Below are 19,255 nucleotides of genomic sequence, written 5' to 3' on the forward strand. Positions count from 1 at the left end.
TTTGTATTTCTTTCATTGCTTTCTCTTTCTTTGGAAGGTTATATTATTAAAATTGGTTAGGTACCTACACATTTTATGTACGTGTTAGCGGATGCCCGCAACTTTGTTTGGGTTGATTTTCTGATTTGCTGTAAGTAATGTTTATTTAAAATATCAGAAACTATAATTTTTTGACGTGAACTAATTTTATACTATTATTTGTTTTTTTTTATTTTGTACCGAATAGGTTACGAAAGTACTGGACGGATTTTAACCATTCATTTGCTAAATAAAAGCTGAGTCAGGAAGTAGGCTATAGTTTATTAGAAAAAAAAACGTTTGTGTACTTATGTACACGCCATAGAAGTTATACTCCTTTGGCGTAACAAGATAAAAATCTTTCCAAAAAATTTATCTATCGCCTTATTTTACGTTTGTAGGAAAAGGTATTTAATACATTAAAAGTTTTATTATATCGTATTATCAGTTAATTATTTAGTTAAATAAAGTTTATTTAAATATCACAAAAAAAAATCTAAAGAAATGGACATAATAAACATAATTAAATTTGGAATAGTATTAGACTCATTATCGAACCACCAACATTAAAATTTCAGATTTATGTACAATTGAATCACCGGAATGAGCCCGCAGACTTTGTCAATTGAAAGTGTACACTCTCAAACCTTATAGCTAACTTCAGGGTGTCGGTTTTTTGTGACGGTGTGCGCGCGCATTGTAAAAATTTACTCTCATAGCTTTTCCCTAACGCGCCAAAAGAAGTTTAACTTCAAAAAGGAAGATCCTTAGAAATTGCAATAACCCAAAGTAATATTTCCTAGCGTGCGCTTGGAAAACTATTGGTGACACATAAAAACTACTTGCTTAGTAGAAACAAAACTGGGATACATTTTTATCGCATTATTAATTCTAATTCAAATAAATACTTTAATCATGAAGGTTATTTATACTGCACTGAAACTTTTTAATTAATTCTAATAGGACATTTTATTTAGAAATATTTGCGAGTTAAATAAATAAGGACTAAATAAAATAAAGTCTGTCAGGTGGCGTATCTTCTTTACTGCATAGGCAGCAGAACTAAGCCTGTTCGATAAATTATTTACATGAGGGCCCCATTGAAGTTAAGAATCAAACGTTATTCCTAGAAAAACTGTCGTATCCTCCAGTTTCAGTTCCTCATTATTAAGTAGTACAGTGGTTTTCACGTGTTTAACATTAGGTAAAGTGAATTTTATACACTTGGTTTTTATTCCGTTAAGAACCAAATTATTAACTTCAAACCACTGTACCACTTTAGCGAGAGAGTTGTTTACGTCGTCAAAAGCTAGTTCACGTCGATTTATTTTAAAAGTCAGTGATGTATCATCGGCAAGCAGAACTATCCCGTGTTTGTCCTTGGCAAGGTAAGGAAGGTCATTAATGTAAATAAGGAACAGAAATGGTCCTAATATAGACCCCTGTGGTACACCTATTTTCACAACTGATCCATTAGACCGTTTTCCATTCACGTCTACTTTCTGAATTCTATCGCGTAGATAGTTACTCATTAAGTCTAGAGCTACACCCTGAATTCCATAGTGGTGTAGTTTCCTAACTAACGTTTCGTGTTGAACACAATCAAACGCCTTAGATAAGTCACAGAACATACCAAGTGCATCACGTGACTCCTCCCAGGCTTCAAATATGCTTTGTATTAGCTCAACACCTGCGTCGATTGTTGAGCGACCCCGTGTGAAACCAAATTGCTTAGTATGAAGTAAATTATACTTATGAAAATGGTAAAGTAATTGATTTAAAATGAGTTTTTCAAAGATTTTACTGAAAGTGGGTAGTACAGATACTGGTCTAAAGTTAGTGGGGTCAGAAGTACTACCCGATTTAAACAATGGAACTATTTTACTAAGTTTCATTAAGTCAGGAAACACGCCACAATCTATACAATTATTAAATATTAAGGCTAATTCGGGTGCAACAATATCAATTAATGATTTGACAACGTTTACGGAAATGCCCCACAGATCATTTGTTTTTTTATTAATTAATAATTTAAAGGCTTTAATAACGTCAGAGCCACTAACATGCGTGAATTTAAAAGAATGGTTACACTCAGGCAAATTTTCCTTTAATAGAGAGAGAGCCATATCTGGTGAAGAATAGTTATTTTTAGACCAACACTTAATTGAAAAAGTATCTACATAAAAACTACGGGTATATTTTATATGTATTGCACTTTGTATGTTTAGATCTCCTCCTAAATTGAATACCACTCATGAACAAGAGGCTTTAAAATAAAAACGAATTCGCAGACAACAGCTGGTAAAAATATAAGTATATATGGATGTGAGTTTATTTTTTCCAACTTTACTTCTAAATACCTGAAAAGATTTGAATGTATAAGATATCGTTACAATCCTTAATCATATCAAATGGTACTGCGATTACTACGAGTATACACATTCTATAATATAATCAATTTTGCGGCTGTGTCCGCTATACATTTTCATATGAGAAAATTAGAAGGGAGTCCGGCAGCTTTTATTATTTTTAATTCCGTACATACAGTGGCGTGCACTAGGTTTCTTACCAGGGATATATCTTGCATACAGCAGGAAAATTGCATAAAACGGCCAAAATTCTCCTCCCATTCGAGTTATATATATCATTTATATATATATATGTATACGTACGTATACGTATATTAATGTTTGAAATTAGTCTGTAAAACTATGGCATCGTGCTGACAATCTAAAAACAAGTGACGGAATAACTTTTGACGACCTTCCAGGCGCAGTGAGAGCTGTGATTTCCCTGTTTCGATTCCGGTCTTCTCTGGTCTGGCCTGTTGCGAGGCTTTGGCGGTAACTGGTTATCACCGTACCTAAAAAGAGGTGCCGCCAAGCAATCTAGCGTTCCGGTGAGTAGAAACCGGTTTAATATTCATGGTATACCTTAACTTTTACCACCAGGTGAGGTTGCAGACAACGGCATGGTTTTAGTGAATTAAAAAAAAATCACAAAATTATAATTTTGTGATTTTTTTTCAAATTATGTGGGATTGTAACGCAGAAAAAGTACGGATGTAGTATTCTGATACATAGTGTACAACCATCCTTAATAAATCAGATACTTAACGTAAATATTCTTTTAACTTACTGGTAGTGCCAAACATTGTAACCTATAATAATAAGTACAGATGTAAAAGATTGCGATGTAACTTCTTTTTACATATTCAAATATAGAACTGCGGTGTTGAGGAGGCTAACCAAGAAAACAGTCCTCACAAATGTCGCAAAACCTATTCTTATAATGAAACTGTAACGGGTAAAATTCTTTACATTGAAGATATTTTTAAAATATTTCTTTTGGGGTTCAGTGAACTGAACTGAACCCAAACCTGTATTTTTTTTCATTCGCGTTTGTCTGTATTTAGGCCGCGCAGCACGATGAAATAAAGAATTACTTAATTCAAATTGCACTTTGAGTTCACCATAACTCTGTTAAATTTTAACCGATTTAAGTAACACTATTTATACTGAATAGTTTAGTTTAATATATAAGTCCAAATTTCGGCTAGATCTGATGAATATGATTGGACTTAGAGGACAGAACTCTTCAGCGGATAGCAGCAAATGATACTGAATAAAAAATGTAAGAAATGGACTTGGTTAACTTGGTAATAAACTACGAATGCAATTTTGATACTACTTTTAGCGATAACTATTCTTTGTTTGTAATAGGAGCTAGAACTGAGGGATATAAAATTATGTATCAAATATCCAAACACAAGCACCCATCCATTTACTGACGTGGGTCAACTTTGCTTACCAGCGCCATCGACTAATATGTAGTGCTGCTGTTATATGCACGTTATATACATTATATGCACGTCATTAGTTATAAGGAATTAAAAGTAGGTATTTAATTAAGGCAAAACGGGAATAGGTTCGCGGGCCGGCTATTTGCGTTTGGCAATGTTTACGTGATTGAAGTGAAGGTTTTAAATAGTGGGTGGATTAAAGCTCTTGTATAATCTTGTAAATAATATACTTACAACAAGTAATAAGTATATTATTCGATTTATTCAAACGACTAAGGTGTTACGACTAAGGTTTACATGTCATAGAGTAATTGTGGTTTCTGAAGACCATAGCAAAATAAGCTTTTTTAATTGTTAGTTGATTAGTGAAAAAGGTTTAGAACAAAATTAAAAGGGTAAATGTGGTAACCAAATATTATTTATTTTTTTTTACACAAAAAGAGTAACTCAACAAAAAATAATTAATATAATTGCCTTCTAAAAGGAATGATTATAACTTTATATATTTTAATAAATGGCTCCACTACAACCACAACCTCTGTTATAACCGTACCCGTATCCAGGTCCGGTGATACCGGCTTCATAGCCAATAGGTCCGTAGCCGTAGCCTAGCTCGCCAGTGACTCCAGCGCCGTAGCCGAAAGGCCCAGCATTGATACCCTCGCTAAGCATGGCCACGTTTCCGCTGCCGCAGCCGTAAGTGATGGCTCCAGAACCAGCGGTTGGCAGAGCGCCTTCCAGAGCAACAGCTGCTAAGAATGGTACAGCACCAGCCACGGATAACGGACCTTCGTACGCGTTTTCAGATGTCATGGATATTCCGGTGACCGCAATAGGGGAAGCACTTTTTATTGTGAAGCCTCCTCCGTTGGAAGCAACAGGTGCAAAACCAGTGGCCCATTCGGCAGTCGCATATGGAGTAGCGGCACATGGAGCGGCAGCCCAGGAGGCAGCTATAGGAGCTTCATTGATGTAAGGAGCACCCCAAGAACCAGTGATACCAGCTGGGCCCCAGGCAGAACCATCAGCAATTCCGTATCCATTTCCGATACATTGGCTGGAGATGCACTAGAGGATAAACAAACATTACTTCAAAACTTACTCGTTTTCGGGACAAACAATAAAACACATTTAACGCAATGCCGCTTACGACCAGATAATGGAAATATACCTATCATCGTCCTTTTATCTTTTAAGAGACAGAAATAGCTTTTGAGCATAGACTGCCGACACGCTGACTAATATTACCAATAGATACTAGAATCAACTACATTTTAGCTAAAGATATTAATAAAAAAAATGTAGCTTTAAAAGAAAATACCAGATTTAAAAGTTAAGTACTACCTAGAGTGGCTAATCATTATGGTTAAAGAATAAATCTTTTTATGGTTCCAAAAATATTTAACAGCATAGATTGGTTTAGAGAGGAGAGGAAGGTCAGTGAAGGAGCCCTTAAAAATAATGACGGACTGACATTATGTACGTAATTAGTAATTTACTTGTTTAGTTTATATATGTATATTTTTCTCTGTTTTTCTTGGTTAATATTAGTAAAAATGGTTAATAATAAGTAACAATAAAAAACTGTTTGGGGTAATTAAGTGCATTATGTTTAGTTTTTAGGATAAGAGCGCAAACTCGCCATCAAACTGGCTGTCATGATTGGCAAGATATTAAATGTAAATGTGACCTTACATTTAATATCTCAATGGATGCATCTAAATGGCATCAATCAATCAGCTTTAACCACCACACTACTCGTTGGTAAACACCATTTTTCTTTCAAATAGACAAGATGCTGTTTAACCCAATTTTGCAATAAATTTTTCTTTCAGATCCTCAGTAGATTATTTTTAGAAGTGTTAAGTAAATTTTCCATTCCCGTGGAAAAAATGTCTCCTACCCACGGTGTGGACTTATACATCTTATACATCTGATTAAATATTATTGAATACTCACTTGGGCGATAAGTGCCTGAGCGCAGAATAGAAGAACTACTTTAGATACCATTGTTAATAATAATATAGTTAGTTATAAGTAGTTTTTGCAACAAGTGTATTTTTTGAATGTGTTCTTACAGATAGTCTAGTACATTTTATACATTGAATATTGCTAAAGTTAGTTAGATAAGCATTATTAGAAATATTCTTAGAATTTTAGTTAATTCGAAATAAAATGAATACCTACTAAAGTTAGGATATTGTTTCTTACAAATTTATTATGTCAATAATTTGTGATAACAGTTACATAACTGATATTGACTGTTTGTATAAATTCTCTATGTAAAATAGAAATCAATATTATAAGTTTGATATCACCAATTACAAACATGTCCTCCTTTGCTTTCTTTTTGCTTTGCGTCCAAGCTTGCTTGGTACAGGTGAGAGCATAACTTTGATTTCTTTGTTTTTCTGTTTTGAATACCATACTTTTTATCATGAGAACATAATTAAGTATATACGAACAATGTCACATAGATCTGATCACCCTCAGACTTTTCATATTCCATTGCTGGACATAAGTTTCCTGGCTCAATAGAGATGGGATTTGAAGCTTAAACCCTCGCAGACTGCTCCGGTTCAAGTTGGTGGGCTTTTAACGATTATTAAAGAGCTATCCAAGGCACTTTGGTAAACAAGCGTAGATGGCTCTTATATCAAATAACTAACCATCTCACGTTTTTCAGAACGTATTCAGCCAGTGCCTCGCTGCTGGTCCAATTGGCTACGGCCCAGGCATTGCCAACGCCGCTGGCCTAGCTCCAGGTCTAGGGCCTTACGGCTATGGCGCCGGCCTGGCCACTGCGCCATTTGGTGTGGCGCCAATGGCTGTGGAGCTCGGTGGGCTGGGAGCCGGTTTGGCTCCGGCGGCTATAGAACTCGGCGCTTACGGCGGTGCTGGTGTCGGTGACGTGGCGGTCGCTGGTGAGATGCCAGTCGCTGGCACCACCCTCGTCGCTGGACAGGTGCCCATCCTCGGCGCTGTGCGCTTCGCTGGTGATCTGCCAGCCGCTGGTACTGTCACCATCTCTGGAAGCTGTGGATGCGGTTGCAACCGCGGTCCCTATTATTATTAAGCGTTAAAGTTTATATACATATTGAAAAAAATATGTGTTGTTGGATAATAATAAAATATTTTTTAATGCTAATTTATTTTCTTACTTTATAATTAAGTAGTACATACGACATTCTGTATTATTAAATTTAACTACATTAAAATGACCATCAAATAAATAAAAAATGTAGTTTATTAGGAAATGAATATTTTAAAGTGATTCATTTAACACGAGTTAAAATCCCCGTACTTCTAACTTTTCTTAGTTAACTTTTTGTCGATTTTACTTCATATCGCCGCCATAACTACACCGATTTTCACAATCTTTCTATTATTATTATAATTTTGCCAAGATTGCAAATTACGTGAAGATCTAGTCAATATTACCTTTTGTAGGTGGAGGAAATAAGTGAGGGGTTCTTTATTCGACACTAAAGCCAATTTTTGTCTATTGTCTGTATGTCTGTATCATAGCTGCGCATCACGCTGAAACTTCTGAAAGAATATAAATGTAAGTTTGCACGATTTGAGGTTATAGGATACTTTTCATCCCGAAATTCAGCTCAGTTCCAACTTCCATTGGCAGAGGGGATGAAAGTTTACACCAAAACTCCGTCAAATATTAACCGATTTAAATAATGCTGTTTGTACTGGATAGCTGGTTATACTATTATATTTGTAAAAAAGTAATAAACCCGTTTTGACATTTGTCATCGCTACGTAACTAGTTATGGAACCATAAGACTCGGGACTCCATACTCACGATAAATCAATTCAAGTTTGTATCAGTACTTGATTGATATTATTATGTATTGTAAAGTGTTCGTTCGTTCAAAGTATTCCTTTAACTTCACAACCAATACGCGTGACTGGCTGTTGATTATACGTCCACTTTTCAACATGTTGAAACAGAGTTAGTACTATATAAAAACAAACACAAAAATTGAGTCAAATCACTATGTTTAAATTAATGTCCAAAATAGAAGAGCCATAGTTAACGTAATAGTAAACAATATATATCAAACTTAAACGAGCGCACAGTCAACTTTACAAGATGAGGAACGAAAAACTGCGCAGTGCGCGCGGGGACGCTTCAGTCATGTGCCGCTTGGTCAGATACATCAACTCAGACTCATTATTTAGAACCCATTTTGAGAACCAAGCTCATTCTTTGCAGTAAAGATTACTACACAATATTCTATAGTAAAATAAATGGTTACAGCTCTAGTATAAAAAAAAAGACTGAGAACGTAACTGTTTTCGGAACGTTTCGCAACAATTATAAATTGTAGGCTACTATAAAGTAAGCGCAAAAAGAATACTAGCGATATATTCTTTCTTATTATTTAACGTCCCAAAAAAATTTACGTATTTTTTTGGGACGTTAAATAATAATTATAAATTGTAGGCTACTATAAAGTAAGCGCAAAAAGAATACTAGCGATATATTCTTTCTTATTATTTAACGTCCCAAAAAAATTTACGTATTTTTTAAAACACTGTATGTAATTTATTTTTATTTTATTGTTTCTTTCAGTTTCGTTGCAAGTTACATTCTATGGTCTTGCACAAATGTCAAAACGGGCCTATTACATTTTTACGACTATAGTTTATATTATATGTTTGGAGATAGATGACAGAAAATCCTCAGCTTAAACCAGCAAGCCCTTCACTTAAGGCTTTAACGATACTGAATCCAGGTTTGATAAAAAAGTCTGATTTTTTTGTTTCAAATAGTGGGTAAATAAGGCCCCAAGAGCAAGAACTTAATATCATAGGTTTTTATATTTGGCACTTCCAGTGCAGATTGAAAAACTTTACGTTTGGTATATGGTTTATTGAGGTAGGAGTAGACTATGAAGCAGTACGCTGCGTCCCGTAATTTACGCGGGCGAAGCCGCAGGGAAAATCTAGTACTTATTATCTTTACGTTTTGGAAAGTCGTTCAAACTGTTTTTTTAAACTTTACTGGTAGTGCGAAATACACAAACGAACTTTTCAGCTTTATGATATTATAAAGTAAAGATTCATATAGTGAAGATAGCGATGCAACTTAAAATTCAAATTCAAATTCATTTATTTCAAGTAGGCCTACTTTATAAGCACTTTTGAAACGTCAAGTATGTATGTTTGTAGTGACTCTACCACCGGTTCCGGCAGATTCTACCGAGAAGAGCCGGCAAGAAACTCAGTAGTTGCTCTTTCCAACATCAACATTTACAATCATTTTTCTATCTTGCGGGAGATGAGAGCGAGGCTGGCTGCTTCCAATCTACCTTGTCATTGAGGAATTCATCAAATGTATAGTAACCTCGCTGTACTAGATGCGTTTTTACAATTTTGTAAATGTATGCATTGGTAGGTCAAGAATTTCCTTAGGAATCATGTCCTAAAAGCGTATACCTACTCAACCCCACAAAGGAGTTCTGCCCCTTTCGCAGACGATATGCAGATATCACTAATTTATGTCAGTTTCTGGTAAGTCGATTGTTAATTTCAGCTTTTTGTTTATAAAGAGTAATATTTTGTCTCACAAAGACTATATTATTATAGATATATTGCGAAGCTACTGTAATAATACCTATTTGTTTAAATTTTTCACGAAGCGATTCGCGTGATCCAAGTTTATATATTGATCGTACGGCTCTTTTCTGTAGTATAAATATACTTTCAATATCTGCAGCTTTTCCCCACAGCAAGATCCCATAGGACATAATACTGCAAAAGTATGCGAAATAAACAAGCCTAGCTGTTTCAAAATCGGTAAGCTGTCTAATTTTCCTGATTGCATATGCAGCTGAGCTGAGTTTACTCGCTTAAATTATCTATAATAATATAGTCTTTGTGAGACAAAATATTACTCTTTATAAACAAAAAGCTGAAATTAACAATCGACTTACCAGAAACTGACATAAATTAGTGATATCTGCATATCGTCTGCGAAAGGTGCAGAACTCCTTTGTGGGGTTGAGTAGGCTTTATATCATTGTACTCAAAAAATGACCTGCATAATATATCTATTCTTGCTTTTAGAGTTTCAACTACAATCATACCTTTAAAGTACATAGTTGGACCAACAGATGGGCCATCTGCAGTCTGCTTGGTTTTAATTATAATTATGGAAGAAAAATACGAACGAACAAACAAGAACTAATCTTGTTTGTTCGTTCGTATTCATAAATCATGAGAAAGTTAGTTGAAAACAGGCCGCTCCGTTTTCATTCCACACAAGATGGAATAATTACCTATTATTAAATTGTGAAATGTGGTTTTCGGAAAGAAAATTTCATGGAAATTTCTTACGAACCGGGGGTAGTCACTACAAATAGCCAGACTTGACCTAGCCAGCCAAATTTATAAATATAAACGTATTTAAGCTGGTTATTATCACTTTATTTTAGCCGGTTATTATTCTGTACGATAATAATCGGGTAGAATGAATAAATAGCCTAGCAGCGCAGTGAGTCTATGCTCTGAGACCCTAGTATGGCAGTGACTTTTGCCCAAAGAAAGCTAAAGAAGCGTTAACGGGCTGATAATGATGATGACATACTTTAAAAAATGTATAAATATAAGACATAGTAGTGTAGAACATATTTTATTATTATTATTATTATTTAACAATATACTTTTATAACGTTTAACGCCTAATAGTAATAGGGACCGCGGTTACAACCGCATCCACAGCTTCCAGAGATGGTGACAGTGCCAGCGGCTGGTAGATCACCAGCGAAGCGCACAGCGCCGAGGATGGGCACCTGTCCAGCGACGAGGGTAGTGCCAGCGACTGGCATCTCACCAGCGACCGCCACGTCACCGACACCAGCACCGCCGTAAGCGCCGAGTTCTATAGCTGCTGGAGCCAAACCGGCTCCCAGCCCACCGAGCTCCACAGCCATTGGCGCCACACCAAATGGCGCAGCGGTCAGGCCAGCGCCATAGCCGTAAGGCCCTAGGCCTGGAGCCAGGCCAGCGGCGTTGGCGATGCCTGGGCCGTAGCCAATTGGACCAGCACCGAGGCACTGGCTGAATACATTCTGAAAATCATTTAATTATGATGATCTATTCTAGAAGCATAGAAAAAATAGAAAGGAATTAAAAATTACTAAAATAACTTTTTAGTAAAGACTCAAAAGTTTATCATTCTCACCTGTACCAAGCAAGCTTGGACGCAAAGCAGAAGGAAAGCAAAGGAGGACATGTTAGTACTAAAGGTTGTCAAGCGTAGAATATTGATTACCTGCTTAGCTTCAGATTTTAAATAATAAAGGCGTTCGTTGTGTAATTATTGTTATCATTGAATACTGACATAATTAAGGTTTTTTAAACAATGACCTAAGTTCATTATTCTGTATTATTTCTAAATTTTTTTTCGTATTGATGATAATGCTTATCATTAAACTTTGGAAATATTGAAAGTATAAAATATACTAAAATATTTATATCATCACATTAACCAATTTTACATATAACAAATAACACAAAATTTTCTTGCAATGGCAGCGAAGGCAGTTCTTTTTATTAGTGCTCAAGCGCTTATTGTCCAGGTAAAAAAATAGATTTTTAAAAATTCTGAATGGAATGACATCTTTGCTTCAACCCACTGCGGGTTGCACAGTTTTTGGCCAGGGTAGACATTAAGGAGAAAGATGGAATTAAACGGAATAACCGATATAAACTTTGATATTTTATATCGGTTTATAATTACAAAGTGATAAAACGAATTATTGTAATTCGATTTAGATACAGATTTATTATTCGCGCACATCTCAGTCGTTTGTTTAAACATGTTGAAATACTATTTGCACCTATATTAGGTGACATATGATAATTTGTATATTTAACACTTCCATAGACTATGTAGCAGTAAGCTGCGTCCCGTAACTTATGTTGCGTCCCGTAACACATTTAGTAAGGGATAAGAGCAAGAATAAGAAGATTCAATTGACAATGGTTCAATCGCTCAACGCGCAGAACCAATAAACCAAAAAGAAAAAGAATAAAAAGATTACAGATATCATAATTTATGCATTACTTTACGTCTTCCAGTGTATCTCCAGCCAATGCCTCCGTTCTGGTTACAATGGAATTGCTAATGGCTTAACTGGACCCTTTGCAGCTCCATGGAACGCTGAAGCATCTTTAGCTGCTCCATGGGCTGCTACTCCCTGTGCCGTTGCTCCTTTAGCTGCCGCTGAATGGGCTGCCTTCAGTCCTGATGCTTCCAATGGAGGAGGCTTTGCGATAACCAGTGTATCCCCTATGGCCGTCACCGGTTTAACCATGACATCTGAAAACGCATACGAAGGTCCGTTATCCGTGACTGGTGCTATGCCATTCTTAGCAGCTGTTGCTTTAGAAGGTGCATTACCAACTACTGGTGCCGGTGCTATCACTTACGGTTGTGGAAGTGGAAACGTAGCCATGCTTAGCGAGGGTGTCAACGCTGGGCCTTACGGCTACGGCGCTGGGTACGCGGGGGAACTGGGCTACGGGTACGGACCTCTTGGCTATGAAGCCGGTATCGCTGGGCCTGGATACGGGTACGGCTATAACAGAGGTTGCGGTTGTGGTGCTTTGTACTAAATAGTTTTAATATTTATAATAAGGTTATGTGCTAGTAACAGTATTCATCGTACATAAGTCATTGTAAAAATGTATGTTTAAAAAAGTTGTTTTTTGAAATTAACATGATAAAGAATAAAATAATTAAAAATTGTTTTCGTTTCTTATTATGTTGTTATACTTAACTATATTTAATCTTATATTCATCAATAGCCTATTAAAGTACACTGCTGGATCAAGGGGAGGGTTTGCCATGATCACCTCAATGGGCTGACGGATTGGTGATCGCAGTATATGGTAACATTGGCACAGACGACGCTAATGTCCGTTCCATATTATTATTTACCTCTAAAATTTAAATCTATCCCGATTAAGATTAGATCCAACTTAAAATGTTGGCAGGGTAAAAAGAATAATTAAGAATAACTCGGAGAATGAGAAGAGCTTAGGTTTTCTCCACCGCACTGGCCAAGCGAATTGGCGGGCTTCATCCGCCTTTGAGAACTCTCAGGCAAGCAGGTTTCCTCGCGATGGTTTCCTTTACCGTTAAAGCAAGTGATATTTAGAGGTGCGCGCTGGCGCCCGAGCTCGGCCCCCGGAAAGTGAAGCCGAAGTCCCATCCACTCAATTCAAAATTCTAAAAATTCTAAATTCATTCATTTTAAGTAGGCCTAATAAGCACTTTTGAAATGTCAAGTTAGTTTGTTGTAGTGACTCTACAACCGGTTTGGAAGGCAGATTACACTGAGAAGAGCCGGCAAGAAACTAAGCAGATGGCTCTTTTCCAACATAATTTTATAGTTTAACAATCTTTGGAATTTTTCTGTTTTGTCGTTAAGGAATTCATCAATCGATTCGAACCACGATTGGTTAAATGTGTTTTAATATATTGTTTAAACTTAGGTAAAGGTAGATCTTATATTAACTTCCTGTAAAAAAGCGTTTGCCCATCCCTACAAAGGATTTCTGTACTTTTTCCAGACAATAAAGTCACTAATTTATGTCCGTTTCTAGGTCACTAGACTATAATCGTGTGTCCTAAATAATAAAAAGTTATGCTTACGCTAATTAACATAAAAATTTAGATACAAGGTCTTCAATAAATGCGATGAAACTGATTTGATAATGCTGATGTAACAGTTGGGGACGCAACCTCGAGTGAATGTGCTGAGTTCATAAATTATTATCGAGTTCAATCAATATAATAGGTATTATTTATTCAGCTTTTGCCGATGAATTTGGTCGGCGTGAATTTATTTTCGATCAGTATAAAATTTTTATATAAAACGCAAGCTTATAGAAAAATCTTATTATAATATTAAGGATTGCATGTATGATATAAAAGCTTGGGTATGAATTGATCTTACTTCATAGCTCAACATTAACTAGACTGTGTTAAATTTTATGATGGCTTCATAAGTGCCTGTAATAAGATCTACATGAATAAAACATATTTGAATTTGAATTTGAATTGTGTTAGGCTAGCGTTTAAGACTACGGCTTCACTTTCGAGGGGCCGAGTTCGAATCTCAGCACGTAGCTCTAACTTTTCTAAGTTATCTGCTTTTTAAGTTATTTGAAAATAACTTGTTTCAACGGTGAAGGAAAAACATCGTGAGGAAAACTGCATGCCTGAGAGTTCTCCATAATTTTCTCATGTGTGCAGTCCACCATTCTGCACTGGGTGAGTGTGGTGAACGGCCTGAACCATTCTTATTGTGGCAGGAGATCCGTGTCCTGTATTTACCCGGCAGTGGGTTGATATGATGATGATAAAAATTGTTGTATGAATGTTCCAGCACATACTGGCGCTATCTCTATGCAAACAGTCCAGTGAATCCGTTTTTGCGTGAAATAAGAAGATACTACCAAATTCGAAATTCCTTTTCTTATAACTTTTCCTGTATTATTATGTGGTGGGCAATAAAACTGTATTCATTCATTCAATGTAACCATCTTTTAGTTTACTTTTTTTGTAAAGTTAATTTCAACTTGTTAAGAATATAATGAAAACACACTTGTATAAAGAAAATCTCTTTTTACTGTGTTTGTTTTTATTTCTTTTATCGCACTTGCTTTTTTTAGTAAAACATACTTTACACTAAAAAGTAATGAAAATATTGTCTGCATATTTTTGAGACAAGGTACAAACAATGGGGTGAAGGGAAGCACGATTGAATCGTCAAGTATGTCTGTTTGCAGTGACTCTACCACTGGTTATGAAAACAAACTCTACCGAGATGAAGTCGGAGAACGGAACTCAACAGTGTATTTTTTTGTTATTTTGTTTCCCGAGATCTTTGACATTAAGTTTATGAACTATACTTACCAAGTAATTTCATTTTAAAGAATAAACGCTTTGTAACTTATAAAACAATACTTTATTTTCCAAATATACATTTAAGAATATTTTATAACAACAAAACAAATTATTCAGTACAATTAGTACAATGCACCACCGCAACCTCTGTTATAACCGTACCCGTATCCAGGTCCGGCGATACCGGCTTCATAACCCAAAGGAGCGTACCCGTAGCCCAGCTCTCCCGCGACCCCAGCGCCGTAGCCGAAAGGCCCAGCGTTGACACCCTCGCTCAGCATGGCTACGTTTCCGCTGCCACAGCCGTAAGTGATGGCTCCAGAACCAGCAGTTGGCAGAGCACCTTCCAGAGCGACAGCTCCCAAGAATGGCATAGCACCAGTTACGGACAGCGGGCCCTCGTACGCGTTGTCAGACGTCAGCGACAGCCCGGTGACCGCGATGGGAGAAGCGCTGGTGATCTGGAAGCCTCCTCCGTTGGAAGCGGCGGGCGCGAAGGCGGCGGCGCAAGGGGCGGCTAGGGGAGCTTCAGCGTAAGGTAATCCGTTCCATGCTCCGGTGTAGGGGGCGGCTCCCCAGTGGGCAGCTAAACCGTTGTACGCGTTACCGATACATTGACTGGTGATAACCTAAAAAACAACAATAAAATTAAGGACACAGACATTATTTCCAAAAAGATGATATTGGGTCTCCACGCAATTCTTCAACTAAATTCATGTATGCAATTTTATGTAGGTACATGCAATAATTCTCAATCTCGTTTTATAAGTACTTGTGACTTGTCGCTCATCTGATGAAAAACGCATTAAGTGTATTAATAACTATAAAAATAATAAATATACTACGACAATACACACATCGCCATCCAGCCCCAAAGTAGTCGTAGCTTGTTTTATAGGTACTAAGATGCCTGATGAATATTTTTATGAATATACCTATGTACTCGTATATTATAATAGTAAATACTGTATGTACTGTATGTAATAAATATGTATTGTAACGTAATTAAATAGACATTTATTACGTTACATATATATTTATAACGTACATACACTCACCCACTCACTGAAAAACATTAAAGTTCATCACACAAACATTTTCCAGTTGTGGGAGTCGAACGCACGGCTCGGAAGTCTGAGTCAAAACGAAGGGCAGGTTTATATCACAGGTCAAATTACTTTTTAACTTGAACGAATGCATACAATGTATAATAAATCTTGTGATTCCTCTTCAAGCAGTAGGCTAACAACAGTATAACTACTTCCAAATAGAGACATGTTCTTAAAATAAAGAACTAAGTAGGTATGTTTAGACGACCTCCCTGGCGCAGTGGTATTATAAGCTGACGCCCCAGGTTCTATCTCCGACAGGGTCAATTTGATCAAGAGGCTTCGGCCCGTGCTATAGTTACCACCCTACCGTAGAAATCGATTAAGGGCAGATATGGGTCTAATATCGTTGACATATCTCTAACCGGTACATTTGTGGCATTAAAAGGTTACTCCGTTGATATATAGATAATTATGACTAAAAAAACATACCTGAGCTAAAAGTGTCTGAGCACAGAAAAGAAGAGCGATCTTTCCAAACATTGTATTATATTAATAAGCGAACTTGTGAATATTTTCATGTAATATAACATAACTTTATATACCCAGTTGGTTACATAATTACATTAACCAATTTACATAGATATCGATTGCCATAATTATTATTTTGAGTTGTGTGTTTTACTATAATGATTAATTTTGTATAATAATGATTAAATTGTAACAAATTATACAATAATTATTGTATTACAATATAATAAAGGAAGATTGTTAAATAACGTGTCCATTGATAAAAGTTACCTAACTGCTATCGCAGTTTTGTATAAAAACCTATTAGTGAAATATAAATCAATATTCTACACTTGACATCATCAAGTACAAACATGTCCTCATTTGCTTTCCTTTTGCTTTGCGTCCAAGCTTGCTTGGTACAGGTAAGAACTAAAGTTACAATTTTGAATTAAACCTTAATATAAAATTAAGACAAAAGGGCATACTGTGGTCGTAGGAGTTATTTTTTAATTTATTGTTATTTCGAATCATCATATTAACGTTCTATCATTGACGATATCATTAACAGAAATTTAATAATGAAAGAAACAGTCATTGATTTAAATTGTTTATTACAGAAAGTATTCAGCCAGTGCCTCGGTGCGGGACCAATTGGCTATGGTCCAGGCATCGCCAACGCGGCTGGCCTAGGTCCAGGTATAGGACCATACGGCTATGGTGCCGGGCTGGCCCCTGCACCCTTCGGTGTGGCACCAATGGCTGTTGAGCTCGGCGGGCTGGGAGCAGGCTTGGCTCCGGCGGCTATAGAACTCGGCGCGTACGGCGGAGCTGGTGTCGGCGACGTAGCAGTCGCTGGCGAGATGCCAGTTGTTGGCAACACCCTCGTCGCTGGGCAGGTGCCGATCCTCGGCGCTGTGCGCTTTGCTGGTGATCTGCCAGCCGCTGGCACTGTCAGCATCTCTGGCAGCTGCGGATGCGGTTGCAACCGTGGTCCTCTCTACTACTAAACTACTACTAGGAAATAAAATTCTGTACATAAAACGAATTGCAATATAAATAATTGTTACTTTTTTAAATGTTGTTACAAACTGTTAAATTTATTAAAGAATATTAAGTGCAGTAAATGTATTATTTTACTTATAATTTCCATGGACGACCATTTTTTTACAAATTACTTAAACATACGAAGTGGTCGTATTTATTTAAAAAAAAAAATAAAAGCCATATTTGATGTGTGTGTTTATGACACACGATAGAAGAGAAATCGTCAGATTTTAATAAAAAATAACACTTTTCCAAGTAGTAAGCATATTCATAGTTAGTCTATTAAGCCTAGTCACACTGGTGGGCATAGGCCTCCTCTCTCATAGGAGAGAAGGCTTTAGAGCATGAACCCACTTTTTACTCAATCAATTCATTTATACGTCTAATAAAATTTATAGGTACGTCTTTTTTAGCTAATAAGTATAACAATTTTTATTAAATTAACACGGATGGTTGTAAAGGAACAGATGAGGCTGGTATGGCTATTTTAGATACTCAATCGAAATATTCGAATAAATTATAAGCTTATACAAATATGTGTACTATACACATTTATATAGGTACAGCAGAAGCTTTAGCATGTTGATTCCTTGGCATTTGGCAACTATAACATCCTTACTGACTTAAAAATTGCTCTCCAACATATTTTAAAATGAACTACAGATGTTTTTGAGGGGGAACAATAGCTTATGATATTATTAAATCTATACAGAAAATTTGTCCTGTTATTTTCAGTAGTCCGTCCCACATAGGTTTCCGGGTAGCGAGGAAATCGATCGCCTAGTCAAAGAAGCATCGCATTGCTACTTAACATATGATACTTCTTTATTTAGGTTACCTAAAATTTATAATTGAGGAAAAGAGTTTTGACATGTGGAAGGAACATTAAGGAACATTCGATTACAGATTTGTAAGGACATTTGTTATCCAACCCTCCAACCATATCTTTCTCAATCACTGTGATTTGCTGGCGTTAAACTGGGAAAAGGTGATTTTGTATTAGCCTTACGACTTCGGTCCGGGCACATCCCCTTAAATAGCACACCTAGTGGGAAAATCTGCCAAGCGGATCGAGGATGTTTTTCACTTTTTAGTGGGATGTGGCCAAAACGAAATAGAAAGACTTTTGTTCTCTTCAATCTCAAGATGCAGTACTTATTTATTCTAGAATCTAGAAAGATATAAATATTAGTTCCAAGGCCCAAATGCAAGGTGGTCTTGGTAAAGTCTGTTAAAGTCTACTATTGATAAAAAGGGTAGATCTATTGCAACTAATCTAATTACAATATTGATTCGAAGATTTGACAGCGGCTTTAAAGACGTAAGCTACGATGGGGCCTGACCCATCTTATCAGGAACTATGCCAGGTGGTGGAACAGGTTAATTATTTTGCTCAGTATTTGAAAATGTCTTAGATATTAGATCATCATTGAAAACGAGTTAGGATTCTTCTATGTAAAAATGTTGATTATAAACTTTTGGGCGGCGAAATGAAAGTACTTTCTTGAATACTTGCATTTTTACTTACCATTTACTAAACTGGATAGATTATAAAAGTTTATAATGATAATACTACCACTATTTAGAATTTAAGTTAAATTAGGCATTAACCTTAATGCCAACTAACCAATAGTCTGTGGTGTATGAGGAACGACACTGAAATATGCTGTGAGGACGACCACAGAAATGAATACTTCGGGGCGTAAATATTGTTTTTTCATAATCTTGAAATATTTATTGCTATTCTAATAATTTGTAATTTAAAAAAAAAATAATTATTTGCAGTCATTTAATGCAGTCATTTGTTATGAGGAATTAAAAGTATTAAGTCCTCTGGACGAGCATTTCAAATTGGAAATTTTTACGTGATTGGAGGTTTCAAATAGTGGG

At 36.3% G+C, this 19,255-nt stretch overlaps 6 protein-coding genes across 6 annotated transcripts; 3 read left to right on the forward strand and 3 right to left on the reverse strand.

The window, feature by feature from the left end:
- Window positions 1-4,220: 4,220 nt before the first annotated feature.
- Window positions 4,221-5,896, reverse strand: LOC120625401 (chorion class B protein PC10-like). The gene is made up of 2 exons (XM_039892452.1): window positions 5,780-5,896; window positions 4,221-4,888 (listed from the first exon to the last, which is right to left on the reverse strand). The coding sequence occupies exons 1-2, from the start codon at window positions 5,828-5,830 to the stop codon at window positions 4,328-4,330; spliced, it is 612 nt and encodes a 203-aa protein (XP_039748386.1). The 5' UTR covers window positions 5,831-5,896; the 3' UTR covers window positions 4,221-4,327.
- Window positions 5,897-6,097: 201 nt separating this feature from the next.
- LOC120624847 (chorion class CA protein ERA.1-like) lies at window positions 6,098-6,962 on the forward strand. Its single transcript, XM_039891581.1, has 2 exons — window positions 6,098-6,200; window positions 6,507-6,962. The coding sequence occupies exons 1-2, from the start codon at window positions 6,150-6,152 to the stop codon at window positions 6,894-6,896; spliced, it is 441 nt and encodes a 146-aa protein (XP_039747515.1). The 5' UTR covers window positions 6,098-6,149; the 3' UTR covers window positions 6,897-6,962.
- Window positions 6,963-10,456: 3,494 nt separating this feature from the next.
- LOC120624848 (chorion class CA protein ERA.1-like) lies at window positions 10,457-11,099 on the reverse strand. Its single transcript, XM_039891582.1, has 2 exons — window positions 11,025-11,099; window positions 10,457-10,911 (listed from the first exon to the last, which is right to left on the reverse strand). Exons 1-2 carry the CDS (start codon window positions 11,073-11,075, stop codon window positions 10,522-10,524), a joined length of 441 nt encoding a protein of 146 aa, XP_039747516.1. The 5' UTR covers window positions 11,076-11,099; the 3' UTR covers window positions 10,457-10,521.
- A 230-nt stretch (window positions 11,100-11,329) lies between these two features.
- On the forward strand, window positions 11,330-12,586 carry LOC120624849 (chorion class B protein PC10-like). Its single transcript, XM_039891583.1, has 2 exons — window positions 11,330-11,421; window positions 11,924-12,586. Exons 1-2 carry the CDS (start codon window positions 11,371-11,373, stop codon window positions 12,458-12,460), a joined length of 588 nt encoding a protein of 195 aa, XP_039747517.1. The 5' UTR covers window positions 11,330-11,370; the 3' UTR covers window positions 12,461-12,586.
- Window positions 12,587-14,811: 2,225 nt separating this feature from the next.
- On the reverse strand, window positions 14,812-16,395 carry LOC120624850 (chorion class B protein PC10-like). Its single transcript, XM_039891584.1, has 2 exons — window positions 16,301-16,395; window positions 14,812-15,388 (listed from the first exon to the last, which is right to left on the reverse strand). Exons 1-2 carry the CDS (start codon window positions 16,349-16,351, stop codon window positions 14,882-14,884), a joined length of 558 nt encoding a protein of 185 aa, XP_039747518.1. The 5' UTR covers window positions 16,352-16,395; the 3' UTR covers window positions 14,812-14,881.
- A 241-nt stretch (window positions 16,396-16,636) lies between these two features.
- LOC120624851 (chorion class A protein Ld2/Ld41-like) lies at window positions 16,637-17,433 on the forward strand. Its single transcript, XM_039891585.1, has 2 exons — window positions 16,637-16,743; window positions 16,939-17,433. The coding sequence occupies exons 1-2, from the start codon at window positions 16,693-16,695 to the stop codon at window positions 17,326-17,328; spliced, it is 441 nt and encodes a 146-aa protein (XP_039747519.1). The 5' UTR covers window positions 16,637-16,692; the 3' UTR covers window positions 17,329-17,433.
- The last annotated feature ends 1,822 nt before the right edge of the window (window positions 17,434-19,255 follow it).

Source organism: Pararge aegeria, chromosome 7 (genome assembly GCF_905163445.1).
Source record: "Pararge aegeria chromosome 7, ilParAegt1.1, whole genome shotgun sequence".
NCBI lineage: Eukaryota > Metazoa > Arthropoda > Insecta > Lepidoptera > Nymphalidae > Pararge > Pararge aegeria.